Raw genomic sequence first — 22744 nt, forward strand, 5'->3', positions numbered from 1 at the left:
TTTAGCCTGCTATTGCAAAAAAGAAAAAACTTAAATATAAAAATCAATGAAGTTTTTCATTTTTGTTTTTGGGGGGTAATCCAGATGATATAAAATAATAAAAATCAATGAAGGTTTTCGTTTTTGTTTTGGGGGGTAATCCAGATGATATGAATAGAAACATATTCATATTCTCTCAGAAGAAAATGTCTTATTGTGAATTGTACAACTGAAATATACTGTTTTTGTAATGCACTGTGGCAGAAATGATTTCTTCTTATGTAAACACTTTTGTTGTTTCTAATTAAAAATATAGATTGTTTTATTAAATAATAATTTTATTAAAAATAAAAATATATAAACATTATGTAAACAATAGATTATTTTCTTAAAAATAAAAGTATATTGTTTCCAACAATAGGGGACCAAAAAAGTAGTATGGAATAGTGTAGAGGCATTAAAAAATAATATTTTAGAAAAATATTGGCTCCTCTTATCCTAAACCACAGCATACTGGCATTAAATAACTTTAAAACATTACAGACCAGTATTTAAGGTTTACCTGTTTTGGTGCATTGGGGCATTGTTGATTTTACATTCCCTAACTAGTTCTCTTTATTTATTTATTTATTTATTTATTTTTTAATGTTTATTTATTTTTGAGAGTGAGAGACAGCGAGCAGGGGAGGTGCAGAGAGAGAGAGAGAGAGAGAGAGAGAGAGAGAGAAAGAAAGAGACACAGAATCTGAAGCAGGCTCCAGGCTCTGAGCTGTCAGCATAGAGTCAGATGTGGGGCCCGAACTCACAAACCATGAGATCATGACCTGAGCCAAAGTTGGATGCTTAACCAACTTAGCCACCCAGGTGCCCTGTCCCTAACCAGTTCTCTTATTTAAAGCTTATTTTTCAGCTTTACCTGCTGATTGAAATTTTCATATATCCAAATGAGACAATAGCAACCACCATTTATTCTTCAGAATTTTGCCTTTACAGTGATTTGATTCAAGAACTCAGCCTAGGTTTCACTGATTCATAAGGCACAGTCTGATGAAAACATGTCATTGTGGAATTAGGTTATATTTCATTTAAATTGATTTTCTGCCTGTCAATTAGCAAGTGACAATTACTCACTAAATACACTTTGTAATAAGTTTCTATGTTTAGAAAATACTGAGACAGGGGCGCCTGGGTGGCTCAGTTGGTTGAGTGTCCGACTTTGGCTCAAGTCAAGATCTCAACAGTCCATAAGTTCAAGCCCCACGTTGGGCTCTGTGCTGACAGCTCAGAGCCTGGAACCTGCTTCAGATTCTGTGTTTCTCTGGCTCTCCCCCACTCATGCTCTGTCTGTCTGTCTGTCTCTCTCTCTCTCTCTGTCAAAAATAAATAAAACATTAAAATAATTTTTTTAAAGAAAATACTGAGACATTTTTGGAAGTTCAAGTGATTTGGAAATGGGAATGCCTGGATACTACAGAATTGTACGTAAGCAGGCAGTACAAGTTATACAGTCTCTTAGTGCACTCATTTTATTTTTGGCATTGTGATCCTGATTGCATTGTGAATCTTCTCTGTGTAGCATAAATTCCATACAGGATGTTTTTGTTCTTCATCTGATATCCTCCCTTTCTTCTCTTATTGCAGATGTCATATACTTTCCACCTAAAATTCTGACAAGTGTCGGGTCTAACGTTTCTTTTCACTGCATTTATAAAAATGAAAACAAGCTTGTTTCCTCAAAAAAGATTATTTGGTGGATGAATTTAGCTGAGAAAATTCCTCAAAGCCAGTATCATGTCGTGGGTGACCATGTTAGCAAAGTTACTTTTCGCAGTTTGAAGGCAACCAAACCTCGAGGGAAGTTTACCTACGATGCAATATACTGCTGCAATGAGCATGAATGCCACCATCGCTATGCTGAATTATATGTGATTGGTAAGAATACTGAACTTCTCTTCATTTCCTTCCACAGACAGATTTTTATTATGGACCCTATATTAGAGTCCCATTGATAATGTAAGGAAGTTTTATTTTCATTAAAAAATTTGTGGTGATTTTGCTTTGTATTAATATTTTAATGTGTTTTAAATAGATGTCAATATCAATATATCATGTGAAACTGATGGGTACTTAACTCAAATGACTTGCAGATGGTCAACCAATGCAATCCAATCACTCGTGGGAAGTACTTTGCAGTTGAGGTATCATAGGTATGTATTATTTTTGCTGTGTTATTATTCTGTGGATATGGTGAGATAAAACTTTTTATAGAAATATCATCAGAACAGTAGTCTAGTAGACGTTCTTCCTAATAGAGGAAGGTACTATATACTTAGGAAATTGTTGAGGGATTAGGTGATTTTTGAAAAAATTTACATTGATAGAAAAAATATAACTTGTTTTTACCTCAAATTATTTTTCTGATAATTAATTTTCCATAATTGCCTTTTAATTATTGAACGAAATCCAGGAAGAATTGGCTTCTGTACATTTTAGTTTGACTTAGAGAACTGGCCAGAGGAGAATATCCATGATTATAGAGGTCCAGTATCATTTGCTAAAGATAAATATCTTGGAAAAAAGTCAGAGGTTGTTGCACAAAGATTCTAAGAGATAATATGAATGCTTTCAGAAGTAGGAAAGATTAGGAAAGAAACGCTTAATAAGGAGTGAAGTGTTATGATAAAGAGTAATTTATGCTTGTTTATTTTTGTGCTTCCCTGTTTTGAAATGATTCCAAGACATCATCTTCCTGTAGTATCATCTGAAGTAATAGAACTCTTGATTAGGAGGAGGTAGATACATTTTTATTTTTATAATCTCTTTTAGTAGTTTTCAGTGATATATACTGCTCTCAAACACCCTGTCTCAATTTGTGTTCATACTGGGGCCTTCGAGTTTGTATCCCTTGTCCTCATTTATTCTTTTTTTTTTTAATGTTTTTATTTTTATTTTTGAGACAGAGAGAGACAGAGCATGAGCCGGGGAGGGGCAGAGAGAGAGAGAGTGAGAGAGTGAGAGACAGAATCCGAAGCAGGCTCCAGGCTCTGAGCTGTCAGCACAGAGCTTGACACGGGGCTTGAACTCACGAGCTGTGAGATCATGACCTGAGCTGAAGTCAGACGCTTAGCCAACTCAGCCACCCAGGTACCCCACTCATTTATTCTTAAAATCTAAATTTTCTACGTGAAAAACAAATCCCCTTCCTCAAATACTGTGATCTGAATTCTGTCCCTAAAGTGACTAGCCTATTCTTTAAAAAAAATTTTTTTTTAATGTTTTATATTTTTGGGAGAGAGAGACAGAGTGTGAGCAGGGGAGGAGTAGAGAGACAGGGAGACAAGGAATCTGAAACAGGCTCCAGGCTCTGAGCTGTCAGCACAGAGCTGGACATGGGGCTCAAACTCTTGTACCGGGAGATCATGACCTGAGCCAAAGTCAGGCGCTCAACTGACTGAGCCACCCAGGCACCCCATGACCAGTCTATTCTTATGTAGTGGTAGAAAAATGGGGCAATTTCTACATTTCTTACATGGGAATAATAGCTGGCTTCATCTTACTTGATAGTAGCATTTTAAAATCAATAGAATGTTCATGGGATGCCATTTTACTTCTATAATCTGTCTTCACGTTCCTTCCATAACATTTTCACATTAAAAAAGGTGTTTGTGGATGATCATCACATAAGCTCTGTACCTCAATTAAATCGCTAATATTTACAGAAGAGCATGAAACTCCTGCATGTACTGTGGCGAGTTTTTTAAACCTCTCTAAGCCTCGATTTCCTTGTCTGTAAAATGGAGTGAATAATAAGACTTACAAGGTTTCTGTGAGAATTAATGATAAATTCCATTTAATTATAGTTAAGTGATAGAATTTCTCCTGGTAGATATTCAGTAAATGGCTATTGCTGTCATGATGACAAAGATATAACCTTTGCATTCCAAATGGAGCATTACTGTGTTTCTGTACGTGGTCACGGTTCTTTTTACCGCAGATGACTCCCCATGCCTTGTTCTCATCTCTCCCCTCTCCCCACTAGCACTCATTCACACACAGACACCCCAATGATTGTAATTTTGAGGAGACAGGCAGGAAAATGTCACAAAAAATAGAACGAGAAACATAAGAATATAGGTTTTTCATTTTCTTGTAACCTCCTTACTCCATTTTTATGGAAACAGAAAATGCTAATTTAACCACTTAAATACCATGTTCAGAGCAACTAGTGGCAGAAGGGCTATTTCAAAGAAAAGGAAAAATGCTTCGTATGTTCTGAGGTAGAGTGTTGATTGGGGACACAGTTATAAAAATTGCTTTCTTAATTTTCTTCTCCGAGAAAATGCGTTATATATTTAACTATATGATTCAGATATAAATCAAAGATCGGTATTGTTTTCATTGTAATGCTCCAAACTGGAAAATACTAGGACATTGTCAATTAAGCTATAATTTACTATCATAAGTTATGTCTTCAGTTTCTGGTGGAATTTAATCCATATTTAAAGTGTAAGGTATTTATCTTCCTTCCCATCTCAGGAATGCTCCAATACTACTTGTGATCTATACTTTTAAAATGATAATCACTTAAATATAATATTAACTTTCAGTGTCGTAGGTTCTATCTCTACTTGGATCCATAGAGAAGGAATACCAATTATTTTATTTGCATTTCCACTTAGTATCTAATAAAATATTTAATAAGGTTTGTTGTCATTTTTATGGAAATACATAAAATTGTGATACAGTGGGGAAATCAAAAATGCATTTCCAATAAGAACATCTATTTTAAGTGGAATAAAATCTATGGCATTCTCTCATATATCTTACCGTTTTCATCAATGTTGTATATTAACTGAGTGTTCTCGTATCTTTTAAGGAGCAGCCTTTACTGCTCTGATGTTCCATCTATTCATCCCATATCTGAATCTAAAGATTGCCATTTGCAGAGAGATGGTTTTTATGAATGCGTATTTCAGCCAATCTTTCTATTGTCCGGCTATACAATGTGGATTAGAATCAATCACTCTTTGGGTTCACTTGACTCTCCACCAACGTGTGTTGTTCCTGATTCTGTGGGTATGTCAAACTGTGTTGTGTGTCTTCATTTTTATTAGCAGATTTGGATTCAGGTTGATTCATGGTAATTGTTGTGTTTTACCATTTTCAGATAACACTATTTTTAAACAAAATTTTGTGTGTGTTTTTAGTGGAATTGAAAAGACAATCAACCTTACAAAGTTTTACTGTTTTTATTTTTTTAAGTTACTTATAGCACAATGTTTTTGTAATAGGAATACTTTCAGCATATAATTTGATAAGTTATATTGGTCATTGGTAATAAAATGTAGCAGTAATATTATTGTAAATAATGCACTGCTTTGTTTTTCTCCCAATGTACTTATGAAAACATTTGGTGTTTTTAATTTAGAAATTTAATTTGGGTATTGTGATGGATTTTGTAATCTGAGTAGTCATAACCAGAGAGTTTAATTCGTGAGGCTGTGTAGGCTACCGAAAGATTCAAAATGACTACACTGAACAAGAAAAAAATAGATAAAGAAGATATCCATCATGACATTTTAAAATACGCTTAAAAAAGATCCACTGATTACAAAGGATTAAGAATATATTGAAAGAATATATTGAAAAGTATAATATATTCCTCCAATATTGCTGCAAAATCTTTGAGAAATGACCTATTTATGATTATGCAATAGAGGTAAAAGAATATCTTTGGTCCTATATACTATTTTGTTGGGAAATTATGCAAAAATCAGTATTTGATTCGTTATATTTTCAAATAATTAGTACACATCTGAATTAAAACCTGTATTTTGTTAAATGTATGATAAAATCATAATATTTAGGGTTTTTTTTATTACCATAGAGTCCCAATTAATTGATTTCCTCCCCCACGTGCGCGCATGTGCACACACACGCACATGCATACACACATACTATTTAGTTTGGTTCCACTTAAAGGGATTTTACTGTAAGGAGTACTTCTCTGGTACTAAGTATCTTGGAATAGCATGGAACCCTCCTACCACTCTCTACCCCACAAACACGCACATTAATAACTTCACATGTAATATATGACGCTATGAATTCAGTTCTCTGTGTTATCAGAACAACCTTTGATGTTATTCTTTTCAGTACTAAAATAAGAAGTTTAAGTTAGGCTTATACTGCCTACTTAGTACTAGAAAACAAGGTGGAGATTCAACTTTAGGATCCAAATGCCAGTTCCATGTGTTACTAGCTTTGTAAACATGGGCTAGACATGTAAGTGCCCTGTGACTAGTTTATCACCCATAAAATGTGGAAAGCTTCTCCTTCCTCCTCACTGTGCATGTTGTAGGGATCATGCAAACTCTTGTACTTCAAAGTATCCTTTCTGCAAACTAGATATTCATGGAATATATCCATATGATATCCATATGATTCAGTCAAGTAAGGTCACAGATTGAATGTCTTAGCATCTCTCACATATTCATACTTCCTTTTCTGAGGAGGAATTAACTTTTCAGGAGTTGAAATGTATGTCTTCTTACTGTTGGTCAAGAATGTATTCTTCATATATGAAGAATTGGATAAGCATGAGAAACATTAGAAATGAAAAGGTTTAGAGGTTTTGGTCATCAACAGTCTTAAGGTATTATAAGTGCAGAGCTTCAGAGTTCATATTACTGGGCTGGGATGTTGGGACTTTTAGTTCCCAAATATGCTGAGTTTGCACATTGACTTGTACTATTTTTTTTTAATCTCCTTTGAGAAGGAGATACTGCTTTATAGAGTATAAAAGATTATAACTCATGATAATGTTTTAAAAATATTCTCACTGTTTAAATTACTGTTATACAGTACTATTTTTAAATTTTCTAGTGAAACCACTGCCTCCATCCAGTGTGAAAGTGGAAATTACTGTAAAAATTGGATTATTGAAAATATCTTGGGAAAAGCCAGTCTTTCCAGAGAATAATCTTAAATTCCAGATTCGCTACGGCTTAAGTGGAAAAGAAGTACAGTGGAAGGTACATTTTACCTAGAAATGTCTTCAGCTTGCCTCACTAAATGTTATTTCTTATAAGTGTTTAAGAATTTTATTGCATAAGATTTATTTTATTGGCACAAATGTACATCTTCCTGTATTCTGTAGCTGTTTTTATTAAGTAGATATTTCTATAGGTTTAACCCTTTTTAAAAGAATTGTTTTCATGTTTATTTTTGAGAGAGATAGAGAGACAGAGACAGAGACAGAGAGAGAATGAGTGGTGGAAGGTCAGAGAGAGAGAGAAGGGGCAGAGGATCTGAAGCAGGCTCTGCGCTGGCAGCAGAGAGCCCAATGTGGGGCTCAAACTCATGAACCATGTGATCATGACCTGAGCTGAAGTTGGGCACTTAACTGACTGAGCCACCCAGGCACCCCTAGGTCTAACCCTTTAAAGTTATGACATTTCCTGTAACCCATCATTTCCCAAAATGAGTTTGACAGAATATTGAAATATTCCTTGAAAAAAGATTGCATGGATGAATAAATGTAGGAACCCCTGTAGCACTGTGTGTTCCTAGTACAGAACTGCACTGGGTTACATATTAAAGGTTTAGAGAGGTCCTGCATCAAAGTAATATTTGTGACTTTATTTTATTCTGTGTTTCTCAAACTCAATTTACCAAGGAACTCTTTTTCCTTTAACATCTAATATTCCTTAGTACACTTATGTTCAGTGGGACACATTTTGGAAGAAGCTGCTTTTACCAAACAACTAAAACCACACCCGTAGTGGCAAGTGTGCATATGGTGACAGGCCACATCAGTTTTCAGATGGCAGCTGGCAAAGACCCAGGAATATTAGGAACCCTAATTATGCCTTTAGATCATCATGATTTTAGCAGAAAGGAATGTGACAGTTTACCATCTTATCGAAGAGACTATCAGAGATATCACTATGTAACCACTCAGTTAAAATTATTAAGAATTTCTGTGGGTAGAGGATTAGTGGACAGAGATTAGTAATAGAGTTGAGAACAGCTGAGAGTGAGGTTGCAAATAGGTCAGTCCAAATCTTGGCCTGAGAAGGAGACCACAGATGACTAAGATAATCCTTCACTTGAAGGAGCTCAAGATCCAAGTCACATATTTCTATAGCCAGAAAACACAAAGTCAGCCCTCTGTTAATTTTGGAATAGTATTAAGGTTTTAAATAGAATGCACTTCAGGGCCCTTTTAGCTACATAGGTGTTGGTAATGATTACTCTAATGCTTGAGTTTATTTTACAGATGTATGAGGTGCGTGATGCAAAATCCAATTCTGCCAGCGTCCTGGTGCCAGATCTGTGTGCTGTCTATGCTGTTCAGGTGCGCTGCAAGAGGCTGGATGGGCTGGGATATTGGAGCAATTGGAGTAGTCCAGCCTACACAGTTGTCACAGATATAAAAGGTCTGTAGAGATTTTGTAAATGTGTCTTAAAAATGCACGAGAATGTGCGTTTCCAATAGGACTAAAAATTATTCCTTCTGAGAGCACATGTACAACTTGGGCTCCTTGTCCTTCTGCAGTTCCTACCAGAGGACCTGAAGTTTGGAGAATAATTAATGAAGACACCACTAAAAAAGAGAGAAATGTTACTTTACTTTGGAAGGTATTCCTGCTTTTTATATTACCCTTAAATTTTATTTTTATACTTATGAAAGACTTCATTGTTCATAATCCTGTCATTTTTTAGGCTCTGCAGTCCAATATTTCATTTCAGTTTTGAGATGTGATTGCAGAGAGCTACAATGTGCTGGCATGGAGTTAGGGAACTTCATTCTGTTCTCAGCTGAGTATATTACAGCTAGGTCAGCATTATTTTGGCAAAGTTGCTTAGATGCTTCAGCCTCAGTTTTCTCATCTGTATAAATGTAGAGCTGGACTAGATGATATCTGATAAAATTCTACTCCCCACCTACCCAGATTGTTCCACACCCCGCAGGCATACATGTGTATGTGTTGGTGTTTATTTTTTTTCTGTTATTTCTGATTTTGAGGAATCTCGATGACAAAAAAAAAATATATGGAGAAACACTTCCAGTCAACTGTATAGAGTCGTTTTCGATGGGTTTGTAAGGCATTGGCAGCACTGAATCTTATTTGAAACAGGTGGCAGTAATGGAGGAAGTGGGGTGTATTGTTAATGCTCTGTAGAATGGAAGAACAGAATTGGGCTAGATATATATTTTACATGGAATCATCAGTGATCTGGTATGATTTTTTTTAAATGATCGGGCAGAAATTCTGGGATGCCGTATACATGGTTCTGATAGCCTCCGTTACTTGAATTAGCAACGATTAAGAGAAGAAGAGATAACAAATGACACTGGGGTTAACATAAATGATGATTAATATCTTTTCAGCTCTTTCTTGTTGTTGCTTTACAGAACCAGATGGTTACTCGTTGTTGGTTTTTCAGATGAGGAAACTCTTGACTCTCTGCCAGTCTTTCTTTTCTCTAAAATTAGTGTGAAACTTCTCAGTAGAAAAGTGTCCTAATTGTATCATAATTAATTATACTTAAATGATTTATTCCCTGAGTCTTAAGGAAAAAAATAAGTTTCCTGTGCTGTATACCCATCCCGATGACTTCATTGTGTCTCTGTCAGACACCAGCCCTCTCCTACCTCACCTCCCCATACTTCAGCCTTGAACTAGACAGGGCTTGCCCTGATCTGCCCCTGCCTCCCAGTGGGAAACGTATAAGAAGAGTTCATGAGCTTGGTTGATATAAAAAGCACGGGAGCCCTTAAACTAATCAATTTTCATGTTTACTACAGCCTCTGATGAAAAATGACTCATTGTGTAGTGTAAGAAAATATGTGGTAAAACATCATACTTCCCGCAATGGAACATGGTCAGAAGATGTGGGAAATCACACTCAATTCACTTTCCTGTGGACAGAGCAAGCACATTCTGTTACAGTTCTGGCTGTCAATTCAATTGGTGCTTCTTTTGTGAATTTTAATTTAACATTCTCATGGCCTATGAGCAAAGGTAAGAAAGGGTACAGGGTGGTAAACCTGTGCCCCTTTCAATATTTAATTTTTACAAACTCCTCCCATTCTAAATGATCTTCCAAGAAGCCTGCAGTTCCCTGAATCTGTAAGTCTGTCTCCTGTCTTTAATTTCTTCTTTTCTGAAAAACAGCAAAGCAGGTTGTACCCTGGTTATGTAATATGGTCCTTGGGTTTTCATGTGGTAGAACCATGTTGAAATAATATTATGATAAATGAGAATATTCTAGTAAATCTAATACCTAAACCTTTTGGATCAATGCAAGTTGTACGTGAATTAATCTCTCTCTCCCTGCCTCTGTGTGTGTGTGTGTGTGTGTGTGTGTGTGTGTGTGTGTGTGTGTGTAAAAGTAAGTACAGGTACATGTGTGTATTATATTTATTACATACATATGTAATAGTATGACATATGGATGCAAGTAATTGTTCAGACTGGAAAATTAATCTGTTCTTCATTAAAAAAAATTTTTTTAACATTTTTATTTATTTTTGAGACAGAGAGAGACAGAGCATGAATGGGGGAGGGTCAGAGAGAGGGAGACACAGAATCTGAAACAGGCTCCAGGCTCTGAGCTGTCAGCACAGAGCCCAACGCGGGGCTCGAACTCACAGACCGTGAGATCATGACCTGAGCCAAAGTCGGCTGCTTAACCGACTGAGCCACCCAGGCACCCCTGTTCTTCATTTAATACAAGTGACGAACTGGGGCTCTGTGGTGGCTCAGTCAGTTAAGCATCCAACTCTTTGTTTTGGCTCACAGTTCATGAGTTCAAGCCCTATATCAGGCTCCACTCTGACAGCATGGGGCCTGGGATTCTCTCTCTCTTCCTCTCTCTCTGCTCCTCTTCCATGCTCTCTCTCAAAATAAATAAATACCCTTTTAAAAAAAGTGATGAACCTTCTTTAATTAATTTTGATATATTTGATTAGAGAATTGAGAACTGCCTTTAATAGGAGTTTCCAATCTGCATTACATATTCAACGTGTAACTTTTTAATGGAAAATTCAAATCTCTTGTATCTCTACTAATCTTTTCCATGAAGTCTTTGCTTATTGCTTTGATTAGGTATGTCCTAAATTGGGGTGCTTCCTACCTTTCTTAAGGTATTTTATATCTTGCCTTATATTAATGATTAGTTTTGTACGTATAGTGTAAGCTTCTTGTAAGTTCCATAGCATCTACACAATGTTTTACACTAAAAATATTTTCCATCAAGATGTTCTAGAAATATTTATTGAATGCTGCACTGTGTTAGGTGGTGGGAACTCCAATGTGAGAAAAACTATAAATGGTCTCAGTATCCACAGAGCCAAATCAACTTTTTGATTATTTAATTAACAAATAATCAAATAATCATACAAGTTGATGCTTATTTACAAACTGGGATAAATGTTCCCAGGAGAGGAATATAATTTTATAAAAGAAAATAAAATAGGAACCTGACTTGGTATTGAGGATTAGAGAGGCTTTCTTAAGCAAGCAGTATAGGAATGAAACTTCCCCAAAAGAGCATTGGCTCTTGAGAGAGGAAGAGGCTGACCGAAAGTCCTTGTGGCATAGGAGAGGACATGAAGGAATTTTATCCTCACATATGGAAATACAGTGGAGGCTTTTTTTTTTTAAGTAGGCTTCATGCCCAGCACAGAGTCCATTGTGGGGCTTGAACTCACAACCCTGAGATCAAGACCTGAGCTGAGATCAAGAGTCGGATGCTCAACTCACTGAGCTACCCAGGCACCCCTCCAGTGGAGGCTTTTAAGTGAGACTCTGTGAGGAGGGTGTTAAATGATCAGATTTGTTCTTTGAAAGCACAACTCCATCAGCAGGAGAGAAGAGTTTGGAGAGAAGTAGAGGGGATGATTAATAAGCTTGGGCAGTATTCCAGTGGCGAGCAACTTCCTTGACTCTATCCAAAATCCCGTTTTTGGTTTCTCCTCAATAGCATATATTCCCACATCTTTCTGCATACATGACTCTGTGGTACAAAAATAATTGTATTATATTTATTTATATAAATGTCAGCCTTCTCTTCCTTCTCCTTTTGTCTAATAGGTTATATGTGCCTTGAGGGTATTTGATTTTTTACATTAATTTTGAATTTAAAAACAAATTTCCTTCTTTTCCCCTCAGTAAATACCGTGCAGTCACTCAGTGCTTATCCTTTAAACAGCAGTTGTGTGTTTCTTTCCTGGAAATTATCACCCAGTGATTACTCTCTGATGTATTTTATTACTGAGTGGAAAATTCTTAATGAAGACAGTGAAACTAAATGGCTTAGAATCCCTTCATCCGTTAAGAAGTATTATATTCATGGTAAGTTTGCTGTACTTTAATAAGTTTCTCTTATGGAGTAGTAGGAGAGTGATTATTAGTTCAAATAACATAGCCAGTTAATGAAAACTTAAAAAATATAGATGATACTGCCATCTTACTACATATAATTCTATCCCTTTATCATAAACATTCAATTCTATTTCATTTGATCCTTTTAAAATATTTTACACAGTTGTAATCATATCATCTATCAACTTTTTTTCTGATTTGTTCCTTTGATATATCACAAACATGTTTCTCTTTTCTCCCCAATCCTTTTAACCATATTTTTAATGATCATATAGCATCTTATTCTAAAGTCTACTTAAACCATTTATTTTTTTGAGAACATTTATGTTGCTTCTAGCTTTACCTTTTTTTTTCTAGACTATTTTTTTAATGGCTTTTACTATCTACCACCAAATTGTTTTCCCAAATATGTGTACCAACATATAATACCACTAGTGGAGAGTGGGAATGCCAGACTGAAGGTCTAAAAATGTAGGACTTGGTGATGTAGGCAATATAAACTCCCCAGAGTAGACCAGTTGCCCCAGGAGGTGATTAAACTGCATAATACAGTATCTCCAAGTCTGAGTAAGGTTGAAGTAGGGAAGCTAATGATTACCATGATCCGACAATACAGTATCACTCCAGAGACTTATACTTCAGTTGCATTCCAAAGACCCTAGCATCAGGGCACATAGAAACGATTGATAGAGAACTAAATTCAGTTCATTACCACTGTGGTCCAGATGATTATTTTCTGTGCTTTTATTTAAATTATGGGAATATATAATTTAGCTTCAAAGAGATTGATCCCTTGTGGAATATTTATATATTATCACATTTGTAAAAATGATACATCACTGATAGATTTGTTTTGAGCTTTGTTATACAGATCGTTGTTCCCTTGATGGGGGACGGGGTGGGGGGCTGGATAAGCAAGGGGACTCCTGGTCCCTGCCCCTACTTTGCATTTCATAAGATTTTAGTCTCACAGCTGCCTTGAATAGGGAAACTAAGTAAACTAAATGCATATGAAAGAGGAATGTGGCTAGCTTTGGGGATATGGGAGAGGAGGTAGGGCATATTGTCCTAGAAAGGGAAACTGGAAGCTCATATCCTATGAGCTTGAACAAATTGGTAATCATTGGAACGTGCCTTTGAAAATTACAATCTTCTGTCTCTGGGTAATATTTTCAAAAATTAGTTACAAAGTATTGTCATTACTGGGAGAATTTGGAATGCTTAGGTTATTTTTGAAACTTGCTTAGTCATCAGTTTTGATCCATAAATAACTAAATTTCTAGGTGTGGAAATATAGGAGAGTCACCTAAAATTTTTTTATATAAGTTTTAGTCATTAATATTAATTCAGTGGGAATGACCCTTCAATAAATTTTTCTCCTCAGATCATTTTATCCCCATCGAGAAGTATCAGTTCAGTCTTTACCCAGTATTTATGGAAGGAGTGGGGAAACCGAAGATAATTAATAGTTTTACCCCAGGTAAATTTTTTCCTTTTGGTTTCTTTTTACACAGATGTGTGGTTTCCTGCTCAGTTAGCAGTTATATTGCCATCTGATTATATTCTTTTTGATGAAGTCATGGAAGAGTCCAGAGTCTTACATAGATGTGTCAGGGAGTGATTGCAGTAGGAGTGTATGGTTCCCTGGTGGTAGTAAGAAGGAAAACAGCCAAGCATGGTATTGTATTCTCGTATTGGAAATTACATTTTTCAGTCTCAAATTGGATAAAAAGTTAATGGAAACAAAATAAAGGGAGATATGCAGCTGTACAATAAAATACATCATCAGAAAGACTACTTGGAAAAATAGGACTTTTCTGTACAATTCATATAAATGTATCTACCCCAAGTAATATGTTTGGGGGTATATACTTATGAGCCTTTAAATTTTAATCAGTCTTTTAAAGGAAACATTTTGTTCCCTAAAAATAAAACTAGAAAGGTAGTTATAGAAATAAATTCACTGTTCCTCTTAAATTTCTGATTCATCTTACCATGGTTGGAGTATTAACATTTTGATTTTGCTATTACTGTTCACATTGTCTTCAAATCGAAGCAACCTAATGATGAAGTTGAAGAGAGAAATATTTTGCCTGGTTTCAGAATTAAAATAATTATAAAAATTCATTCATTATTTGACAAATACATGTTGGGCACAAGAACTGGGGATTGAACAGTAAACATCAGTCTCTGTACTCATGGAGCTTAAACCCCAGTGCTCTAATGGGAATGACAGTAAACAAATCATGTATAATATAACAGCAGATAGAAGTGAGTGCCATGAAGCAAAATAAAAGTAAGATGAGTTAAAGTGTGGTTCTTTAGGGGCTCCTTGTTGCGGGGGGGGGGGTCTCAGTAGGGTAAGCGTCTGGCTTCAGCTGAGGTCATGTTCTCATGGCTTGTGAGTGTGCGCTCTGTGTAGGGTTCTCTGCTGTCAGCGCAGAGCCCAGTTCGGATCCTCTGTCTCCCTGTCTCTCTGTCCCTTCCCTGCTCACGCATTCTCTCTCTCTTTCTCAAAAATAAATAAACATTTTTAAAAAAGTGCTGCTTTAGTTAGGATGCCCAGAATTGGTCTTTTTCTCTGCGCAGATGACATTTAAGTCAAGACCTACAAGTACAAAAGAAGACATTTCAGGCAAAGGTTAGCAAGTGAAAAGTTTCTGAAGAGCAAGTATATTTGGTAGCTCAAGAAAAGCAAGGTCAATGTGCGTAGTGAACAAGGTAGACATTGGCAGGTGTTGTAAGTAGGCTTCTCTAGAAGCAGATGCTGAGACAGAGTCATCAGAACTTTAATTGGTACTTTGACTTATATAACCTAAGGTGATCAAATGGAATTGGCAAAGAAATAATTTTGAAAAAATGTTTTGCTAAATTACAGTAAACATAATTCTGAACAAAATAATAATTTTATTAATGTGACCATAATTATAGTTTATCTTTTTCTTATTTTTATATCTTTAAAGTAATACAGATTTATGATAAAATCAGAAAAAAAGTCTATTGTAATTATTGATACAGAAAGATGTCATTATTTTCTCAAGCTTCCGAATTGTGTGAATTGTATGTCTTTTTCAGATGATATTGAAAAACGCCAGAATGATGCAGGTCTATATGTAATTGTGCCAATAATTATTTCCTCTTCAATCTTATTGCTTGGAACATTATTAATATCACACCAAAGGTAATGTATTTGATGTGAAAAATCTTTATGAAAAAAGCCCTTGAGAATATTTAAACCTTAATTTAAACCCCAAATCAGAAACATTAAAGTATGCTAGATATGTTTATGTGTATTCAGTATACAATTAAGATAGCCTAAAAAGAAAAGGCCTGTTTTCAGGAAACCACATTCTGTTTTGCTAGTACCACATAAACATCATGGAAGAAATTCATTATTTATTTATTTATCTATCTATCTATCTATTTATTTATTATTATTTTTTAATCTTTATTTTTGAGAGACAGAGAGGGAGAGTGTACACGAGCAGGAGATGGGCAGAGAGAGAGGGAAATAGAGGATCAAAGATCTGAAGCAGGTTCTACATTGAGAGTGGAGAGCCCAATGCAGGGCTCAAACTTACAAACTGTGAGATCATGACCTGAGCTGAATTTGGACGCTTAAATGACTGAGCCACCCAGGCACCCCAGAAATTCATTTTTAAAATGTAAATACATTCAGGAAATAACAGGCTTATAACAGGATATCCTAAGCAGTATGTTCTCAGATACAGCAAAAATGACTTTTAGAGTTGTAGATTTTGGGTTGAGGACTTTTAGTGATGAAGATTTACCTGGAGTGGACAGTTCATTTTTAAAAATCAGCACTGCACGGCTCCCCAGTTTGGCAAATAGCCTTGTTTGGCAAATAACCTTGAATTTCTTGTGGTTCTGTGGGTGCCCCATCACTGTGTGCTGAGAGGTCCAGACCAATGATATTATTTCACACATGCCAAATCTCTACAGAAACTTTTGTCTTATAGCAGACAAGAGGGACAGGAGGTTTTTAGAATCTGAATATATCTTTCAGTCAAGTGAGCTGATGAGGCCATATCAAGTGGAATTGTTTCTGAAATTCAATCGATGGCCACTTTTAATATATTATTTTCTCCAAAAAAAATCCATGCCAAGTGTTCAGCACAGTGCCTGGCATAGAGCTTTCAAATAGTGTTGGCTATTTTTATTATTATACTGGTTATTAGATTTGATCTAGACAGACTGTTGTGGAAATCTTCATGGGATAGTATCTGAAATGAATCAAGCCCTACTGAGACATAGCTGATTAATTTCTAGTTTGTGGACTCATTAACTGTGAACATTTTCAGTATGAATGTTTTGTTATTTATCCTTTGCAGAATGAAAAAGATGTTTTGGGAAGATGTTCCAAACCCCAAGAACTGTTCCTGGGCACAAGGACTTAATTTTCAGAAGGTCCCTTTTTTAATTTTTTTAACCCAAAATATATAAGATTGCATTTAAATGCTATATGCCTTATATAGCTTCAAACATTATTAAGGTTTAAAATATTTTAAGGGTACGGTTTAAGTCTTATTGTATTCATTTAAATATGGGTTCTCTTTAATTACATATTTTTAAGAATAGCAAGATGCAGAGATTTAAAACCAGCATGAAACAAAATTCAGTAGGTAGTTTATCATGTGGGCATTAAATATATATCTGTATCACAGTATATAATGAAATAAATATTAGAATATTAAGAGTTCAATCTGATGAAGAACAGATATTTGGATATACTTTTTTGGTATAAATTGATTGTCTTTAGGTAAAAGCTGGAATCAGTATTTTTAATCCCTGTAATTATTTCCATAATTATTTAAATCAATTAAAAACTATAAAAATAATTGTGGCCTCAAACACCACAACCTGAAAAATATAATTACCATAATAAAACTTACATTTAAGTACATTGGTTTTTTTTCAAGCTAAAGTACTTTATGAATTAGCTACAATAAAATAATTTGTACTTACATCTATGATAGTATTTCTTAGAAACCTCTAGTGTTTAACTAATATTTCATTAGTTCTTGTAGTTTCCCTTGAAGCCAGGTTGGTTTTCCACCCATAAAATTGAGAAAATAGAATTCAGTTTTCATGTCCAAATATCAACATGCTGTTTTAAATATCAGTCATATGGAGGTTATTAAGCAGTCTCAATGATTGCATCTTTATTATTAGTCACTGTTGAAAAGTCTTCACTGGTTTCCTTTTAGCTACAAGATAAAGTACAGTCCCTTTAAGCTAGCACTCAATGACTTCTGTCTACAATCTGTTATCAACTTACATAACCTATCTCTTCTGTCCCTGGGCCTTGGTCATGCCTTTACTGTTCCCTTTACCTCTACAGCCCCACCATGTCAGTGAAGACCTTGCCCTTCTAGGCCCCTTTCCCCAAACCTTCCTGTAACAAAAGTAGTTCAGAATTTCTCCCCCTCTAAGTTCCCAGAGCATTCTACTGTTTAATTTTTGTGAAAAGTTCTCTGAATTCCTGGGGAGTATTTTACCCCTCACAAATATTGACTGACTTCCTGCTGCATGTGAAGTATGAAAGTGAAGATTCAGTAAAGCATTGCTGGTAATTCATAAGAGTGTCTGCTTATATATGTGCAAATCACTGAGACATAGTCGTATATGCTTCAATCTGCAGCATCTCAGTTTCGTTTCCTGTAAAATGAAGTTTAATAGAACTTACATCATAAGATTGTTTTGGGGATTGAAGAAGATGGTACTTGTAACATAGTTAAGTTTCAATAACTATTAGTTATCATTATTTTACATATTTAGATGTTTTAAATTATTATTCTTTCAGTTACACTGTGGGGTAAGTATCATTATCTCCATTTTATAGAAGAAAAAACCTGAAGCACATAGTGATTAGGTGATTTATTTTAGAACCTGGCTTGGCTTGCCTATTTGTCTCACAGTGGAGCCTGCTCCATTAGTTCTTTTTCTCTCTAGCGGTGGCTTTCAATTTTTTTTTTTTTTTTACCATGACCCACAGTAAGAAATACGCCTTACCTTGCAGCCCAGTACATGCATAGACATAGATATGCAAAACTGAAAAAAGATGTCAAAGTGATTTTATTATATGCAGTGCTATTTTCAAAATTCTTTTGTTTTAAAAATACTGACTGCAACCCAGAACGTTGATTTCACATACTAATGGCCTATGACTTCAGGTTAGAAAAACACTGCTCTACAGCTTATCGATGAAACAAATGGACAAATATGTAATATTGTAGATATAACAGTGCAAACAATTAAATTGTGTAATCTTTCAGCAGAAATTACAGTCTTTTTATATTAAATATAATTTATTGTCAAATTGGTTTCCATACAACACTCAGTGCTCATCCCAACAGATGCCCTCCTCAATGCCCATCACCCACTTTCCCCTCTCCCCCACCCGCCATCAACCCTCAGTTTGTTCTCAGTATTTAAGAATCTCTTATGTTTTGCCTCCCTCCCTCTCTGTAATTTTTTTCCCCTTCCCCTCCCCCATGGTCTTCTGTTAAGTTTCCCAGGATCCACATATGAGTGAAAACATATGGTATTTGTCTTTCTCTGCCTGACTTATTTCACTTAGTATAATACCCTCTGGTTCTGTTCACGTTGCTGCAAATGGCCAGATTTCATTCTTTCTCATTGCCAAGTAGTATTCCATTGTATATATAAACCACATCTTCTTTATCCATTTTTCAGTTGATGGACATTTCGGCTCTTCCCATAATTTGGCTATTGTTGAAAGTGCTGCTATAAATATTGGGGTACAAGTGCCCCTGTGCATCAGCACTCCTGTATCCCTTGGATAAATTCCTAGCAGTGCTATTGCTGGGTCATAGGGTAGATCTATTTTTAATTTTTTGAGGAACCTCCACACTGTTTTCCAGAGCAGCTGCACCAGTTTGCATTCCCACCAGCAGTGCAAGAGGGTTCCTGTTTCTCCACATCCTTGCCAGCATCTATAGTCTCCTGATTTGTTCATTTTAGTCTCTCTGGCATGAGGTGGTATCTCAGTGTGGTTTTGATTTGTATTTCCTTGATGAGGAGTGACATTGAACATCTTTTCATGTGCCTGTTGGCTGAGGTCAGAGAGGTTTTTCCTGCTTTCTCCTCTAGGGTTGTGATGGCTTCCTGTCTCACATTCAGGTCCTTCATCCATTTTGAGTTTATTTTTGTGAATGGTGTAAGAAAGTGGTCTAGTTTCATTCTTCTACATGTTGCTGTCCAGTTCTCCCAGCACCATTTGTTAAAGAGACTGTCTTTTTCCCATTGGATACTCTTTCCTGCTTTGTCAAAGAATAGTTGGCCATACTTTTGTGGGTCCAGTTCTGGAGTCTCTATTCTATTCCATTGGTCTATGACACTGTCTTATCTTCAGACCAGGTAGCACTAGTTTTAAAGATGATCATTCTCTTTATAGAAACTTCACTTTGTTTTGAGTCCATCTAGCCCCATACCTCTCTCAGCTATGCACTTACTTGCTGTAAGCCCTTACTCCCCTTTCATTAAACAGAAGTCATGATATTTTTTTAATTTGTAAAATATTTATTCCTCTCCTCTGTCTTCCATTGTAAATTCATATAGTAACATTTTTGTAGCTATAGTGATATTTCAGCCATATATATTTATTTGTCGTTCATTCATTCATTCAATAAGCACATAGTGAGTATTTATATGTAAGTCTAGGATATTGCTTGGATCTTGGAAAACAAACTTTTAAGAGATTTTCCTTAGTATCTGGGAAATAAGATAGATCATAAAGGAGTGGCTGGGTGGAAAGCAGAATAGAAAGAACTTGTCTTCTTTACCATCTCCAAAATAGTTGATTCATTTTAAAATTCATTAATTTCACTCATTCACTCATGGGCTATTTATTGAATACCTATTCTGTGTTAGTCACTATGCAATATCTTCAGGTTGTAATGACCAGAAAACAGAAACTCCTGGAGCGAATGGTCTAGTGGGGAAGATAAGCATTAATCAATGATAATGAAAATAGTAATAATATATATATGATCTATATGATATACTGATAATTATAAACAACATTATGTTAAAGAAAAGGATCCATTGTGCTGAACTTAGTGTGTGGGATGGATGGGGACGAGAGGGTGAAGATAGGAAAGCGACAATTGAGCTAAGCTCTGGAAGATGCGTAGTCATTAAATAGATTTTGTGGTGGAGGGGTAGAGCCCAGGCAAAGCCACCTGCAAATATAAAGCCCTGAGGTAGAAAGGATCATAGCACATTCACAAACTGAAAATAGGGAGATTAAAAGACAGTGTAGTTTTTAATTACAGTGTAATATTTAATTAAATATGAAGGGTTCTTTCTTTTAATATGAGCTTTTTTTTTTTTTGGTCAGAAAAACTAAATACCTATATAAGCAAAAATTTTAAAGCTTCACTATACAAGTATATATGAATGCAGAGAATAACCATCTCACTGTCTCTTTAAGGGAAGCTAAAATATTCTGTCTTCAACATGTGAAGCTCTGAAATCTTCCCTATGCACCACCATGAAAATGGTTTCTAAGTGTTTACCAGAGCAGGGAAGTGATCAGGCCCATCTCAGCAAATGCAGTTTGAGCCTGCAGCAAATGTCTTTTCCTTTCCAGAAAATGGTGTGTGCAAAGGAACCACTTGATGGGTAGAGGTCGGGTCAGTAAATATTTGTAGACTATGTGCTCCCCTGTCTCACATGGACATGATGAAAATGAGCACAAAGCTGCAGCAGATCATCTGACAGACATTATATACAAGGAGACTGAAATACCACTAAAATTTCCTATGTTCTGGTAAAATAAAGAAATGTGAAGAATTTTTAGGATACTTAAAGTGGGTGTGAATATCCTTATTTGTAAGACCGATTTTTCCCCCCTCTGCAGATATTTGACTTTATATAATCTTATAAGATATTATTTGAGCACAACTAGTCCTTAAGATGCATAATTTATTTCTAGGGATTAATAGGTACACAGAAAACATAATCAGGAATAAAGGAATTTTTGGAATATAATGGCGATATTTGAAGAGTGAAGAATATAATTTCAAAGGATTTTACTAATGGTAAACATTTAATCTTCTAAAATTCAATAACTTAAGAAAAATCTCATTTTCTACTTTATCTCCTAAATAACTAAAAATAATAGTTTTTAGTCTAATAGGGAAAAATAATATAGTGTAATTCATACTAATTTCTAAAAACGGTACGGCAAATTTACTATTGGCTCTTCACTTTCATATTTTATTTTATTTAATTCTCATAGGCCTAACCGTCTTAAATTTTATGATGACCATACTGAGTCTCAGAGTGGTTCAGTGGCTTGTCTTGATCATCTATCCTGTACTTGTATAAACCTTCGTTAAACCCCAGTCCATTGGACTCAAACTGCTACCCTTGCCATCAGTTCCATATTAACAAATGTATTACTTAATTTAACTAGTGCCATTAATTGTACACCTAAAAATAATTGAAATGGTAATAAATCTTATATATATTTTAACAAAATTCTAAAAATGGGTAAAAATCTGAATAGACATTTAAAAATATTTTTAAATGTTAATTTTTGAGACAGATGTGAGTGGGCAAGGGGTAGAGAGAGAGGTAGACACAGAATCCAAAGTAGGCTCCAGACTCCGAGCTGTCAGCACAGAGCCTGATGCAGGGCTCGAACTCACGAACTGTGAGATCATGACCTGAGCCAAAGTCGGACGCTTAACTGAGCCACCCAGGAGCCCCTGAATACACATTTTTGCAAAGAAGACATATAAGTGAAAAATAAGCACTAATGCATATATGTTCAACATTATTAACTATTGGGGAAATACAATCCAAAAACACAAGATACCACTTTACACTGGCTAGAATGGCTATAATCAAAAAGATGATAAGTGTTGGTGAGAACATGGAGAAATTAGAACTCATACACTGCCAGTGGGAAAGTAAACTGATGCAGCCCTTTCTGTGCTAACAGCACAGAGCCTGCTTGGGATTCTCTCTTTCTCTCTCTGTCTGCCCCTCCCCCTGCTCATGCTCTCTTTTTCTTGAAGTAAATAAATACACTTAAAAAAAATGATGCAGCCCTTTTGGAAAATGGTCTTAACGGTTCAACATAGAGTTACCATATGACCCAATAATTCCACTGCTAGGTATGTATCCAATAGAAATGAAATCATGTATTTACATGGAGATTTATACATGAATGTTCATAACAACATTGTTTATAATGGCCAAAATGTGGCAACAAGCCATATTTTTTAATATCCATCAAATGCTGAATGGATAAGCAAAGGGTGATATATCCAATTCTAAAACAAAAGGAAACAACAAACAAAAAACCCACAACGTGT

The 22744-nt window shown here is 35.5% G+C and overlaps 1 protein-coding gene across 2 annotated transcripts in view; it reads left to right on the forward strand.

The window, feature by feature from the left end:
- LEPR (leptin receptor) overlaps positions 1-22744 on the forward strand; it is an 87440-nt gene that overhangs the window by 53838 nt on the left and 10858 nt on the right. For both annotated transcript variants that reach the window (XM_043575195.1, XM_043575196.1), the window contains exons 9-19: positions 1621-1911; positions 2069-2186; positions 4856-5055; positions 6865-7013; positions 8261-8420; positions 8540-8622; positions 9794-10010; positions 12162-12344; positions 13759-13854; positions 15450-15555; positions 16727-16802. In XM_043575195.1, the coding sequence (XP_043431130.1) occupies positions 1621-1911; positions 2069-2186; positions 4856-5055; positions 6865-7013; positions 8261-8420; positions 8540-8622; positions 9794-10010; positions 12162-12344; positions 13759-13854; positions 15450-15555; positions 16727-16802 (1679 nt within the window). The remainder of the gene's footprint in view (positions 1-1620; positions 1912-2068; positions 2187-4855; positions 5056-6864; positions 7014-8260; positions 8421-8539; positions 8623-9793; positions 10011-12161; positions 12345-13758; positions 13855-15449; positions 15556-16726; positions 16803-22744) is intronic.

Source organism: Prionailurus bengalensis, chromosome C1 (assembly GCF_016509475.1).
Source record: "Prionailurus bengalensis isolate Pbe53 chromosome C1, Fcat_Pben_1.1_paternal_pri, whole genome shotgun sequence".
Classification (NCBI taxonomy): domain Eukaryota; kingdom Metazoa; phylum Chordata; class Mammalia; order Carnivora; family Felidae; genus Prionailurus; species Prionailurus bengalensis.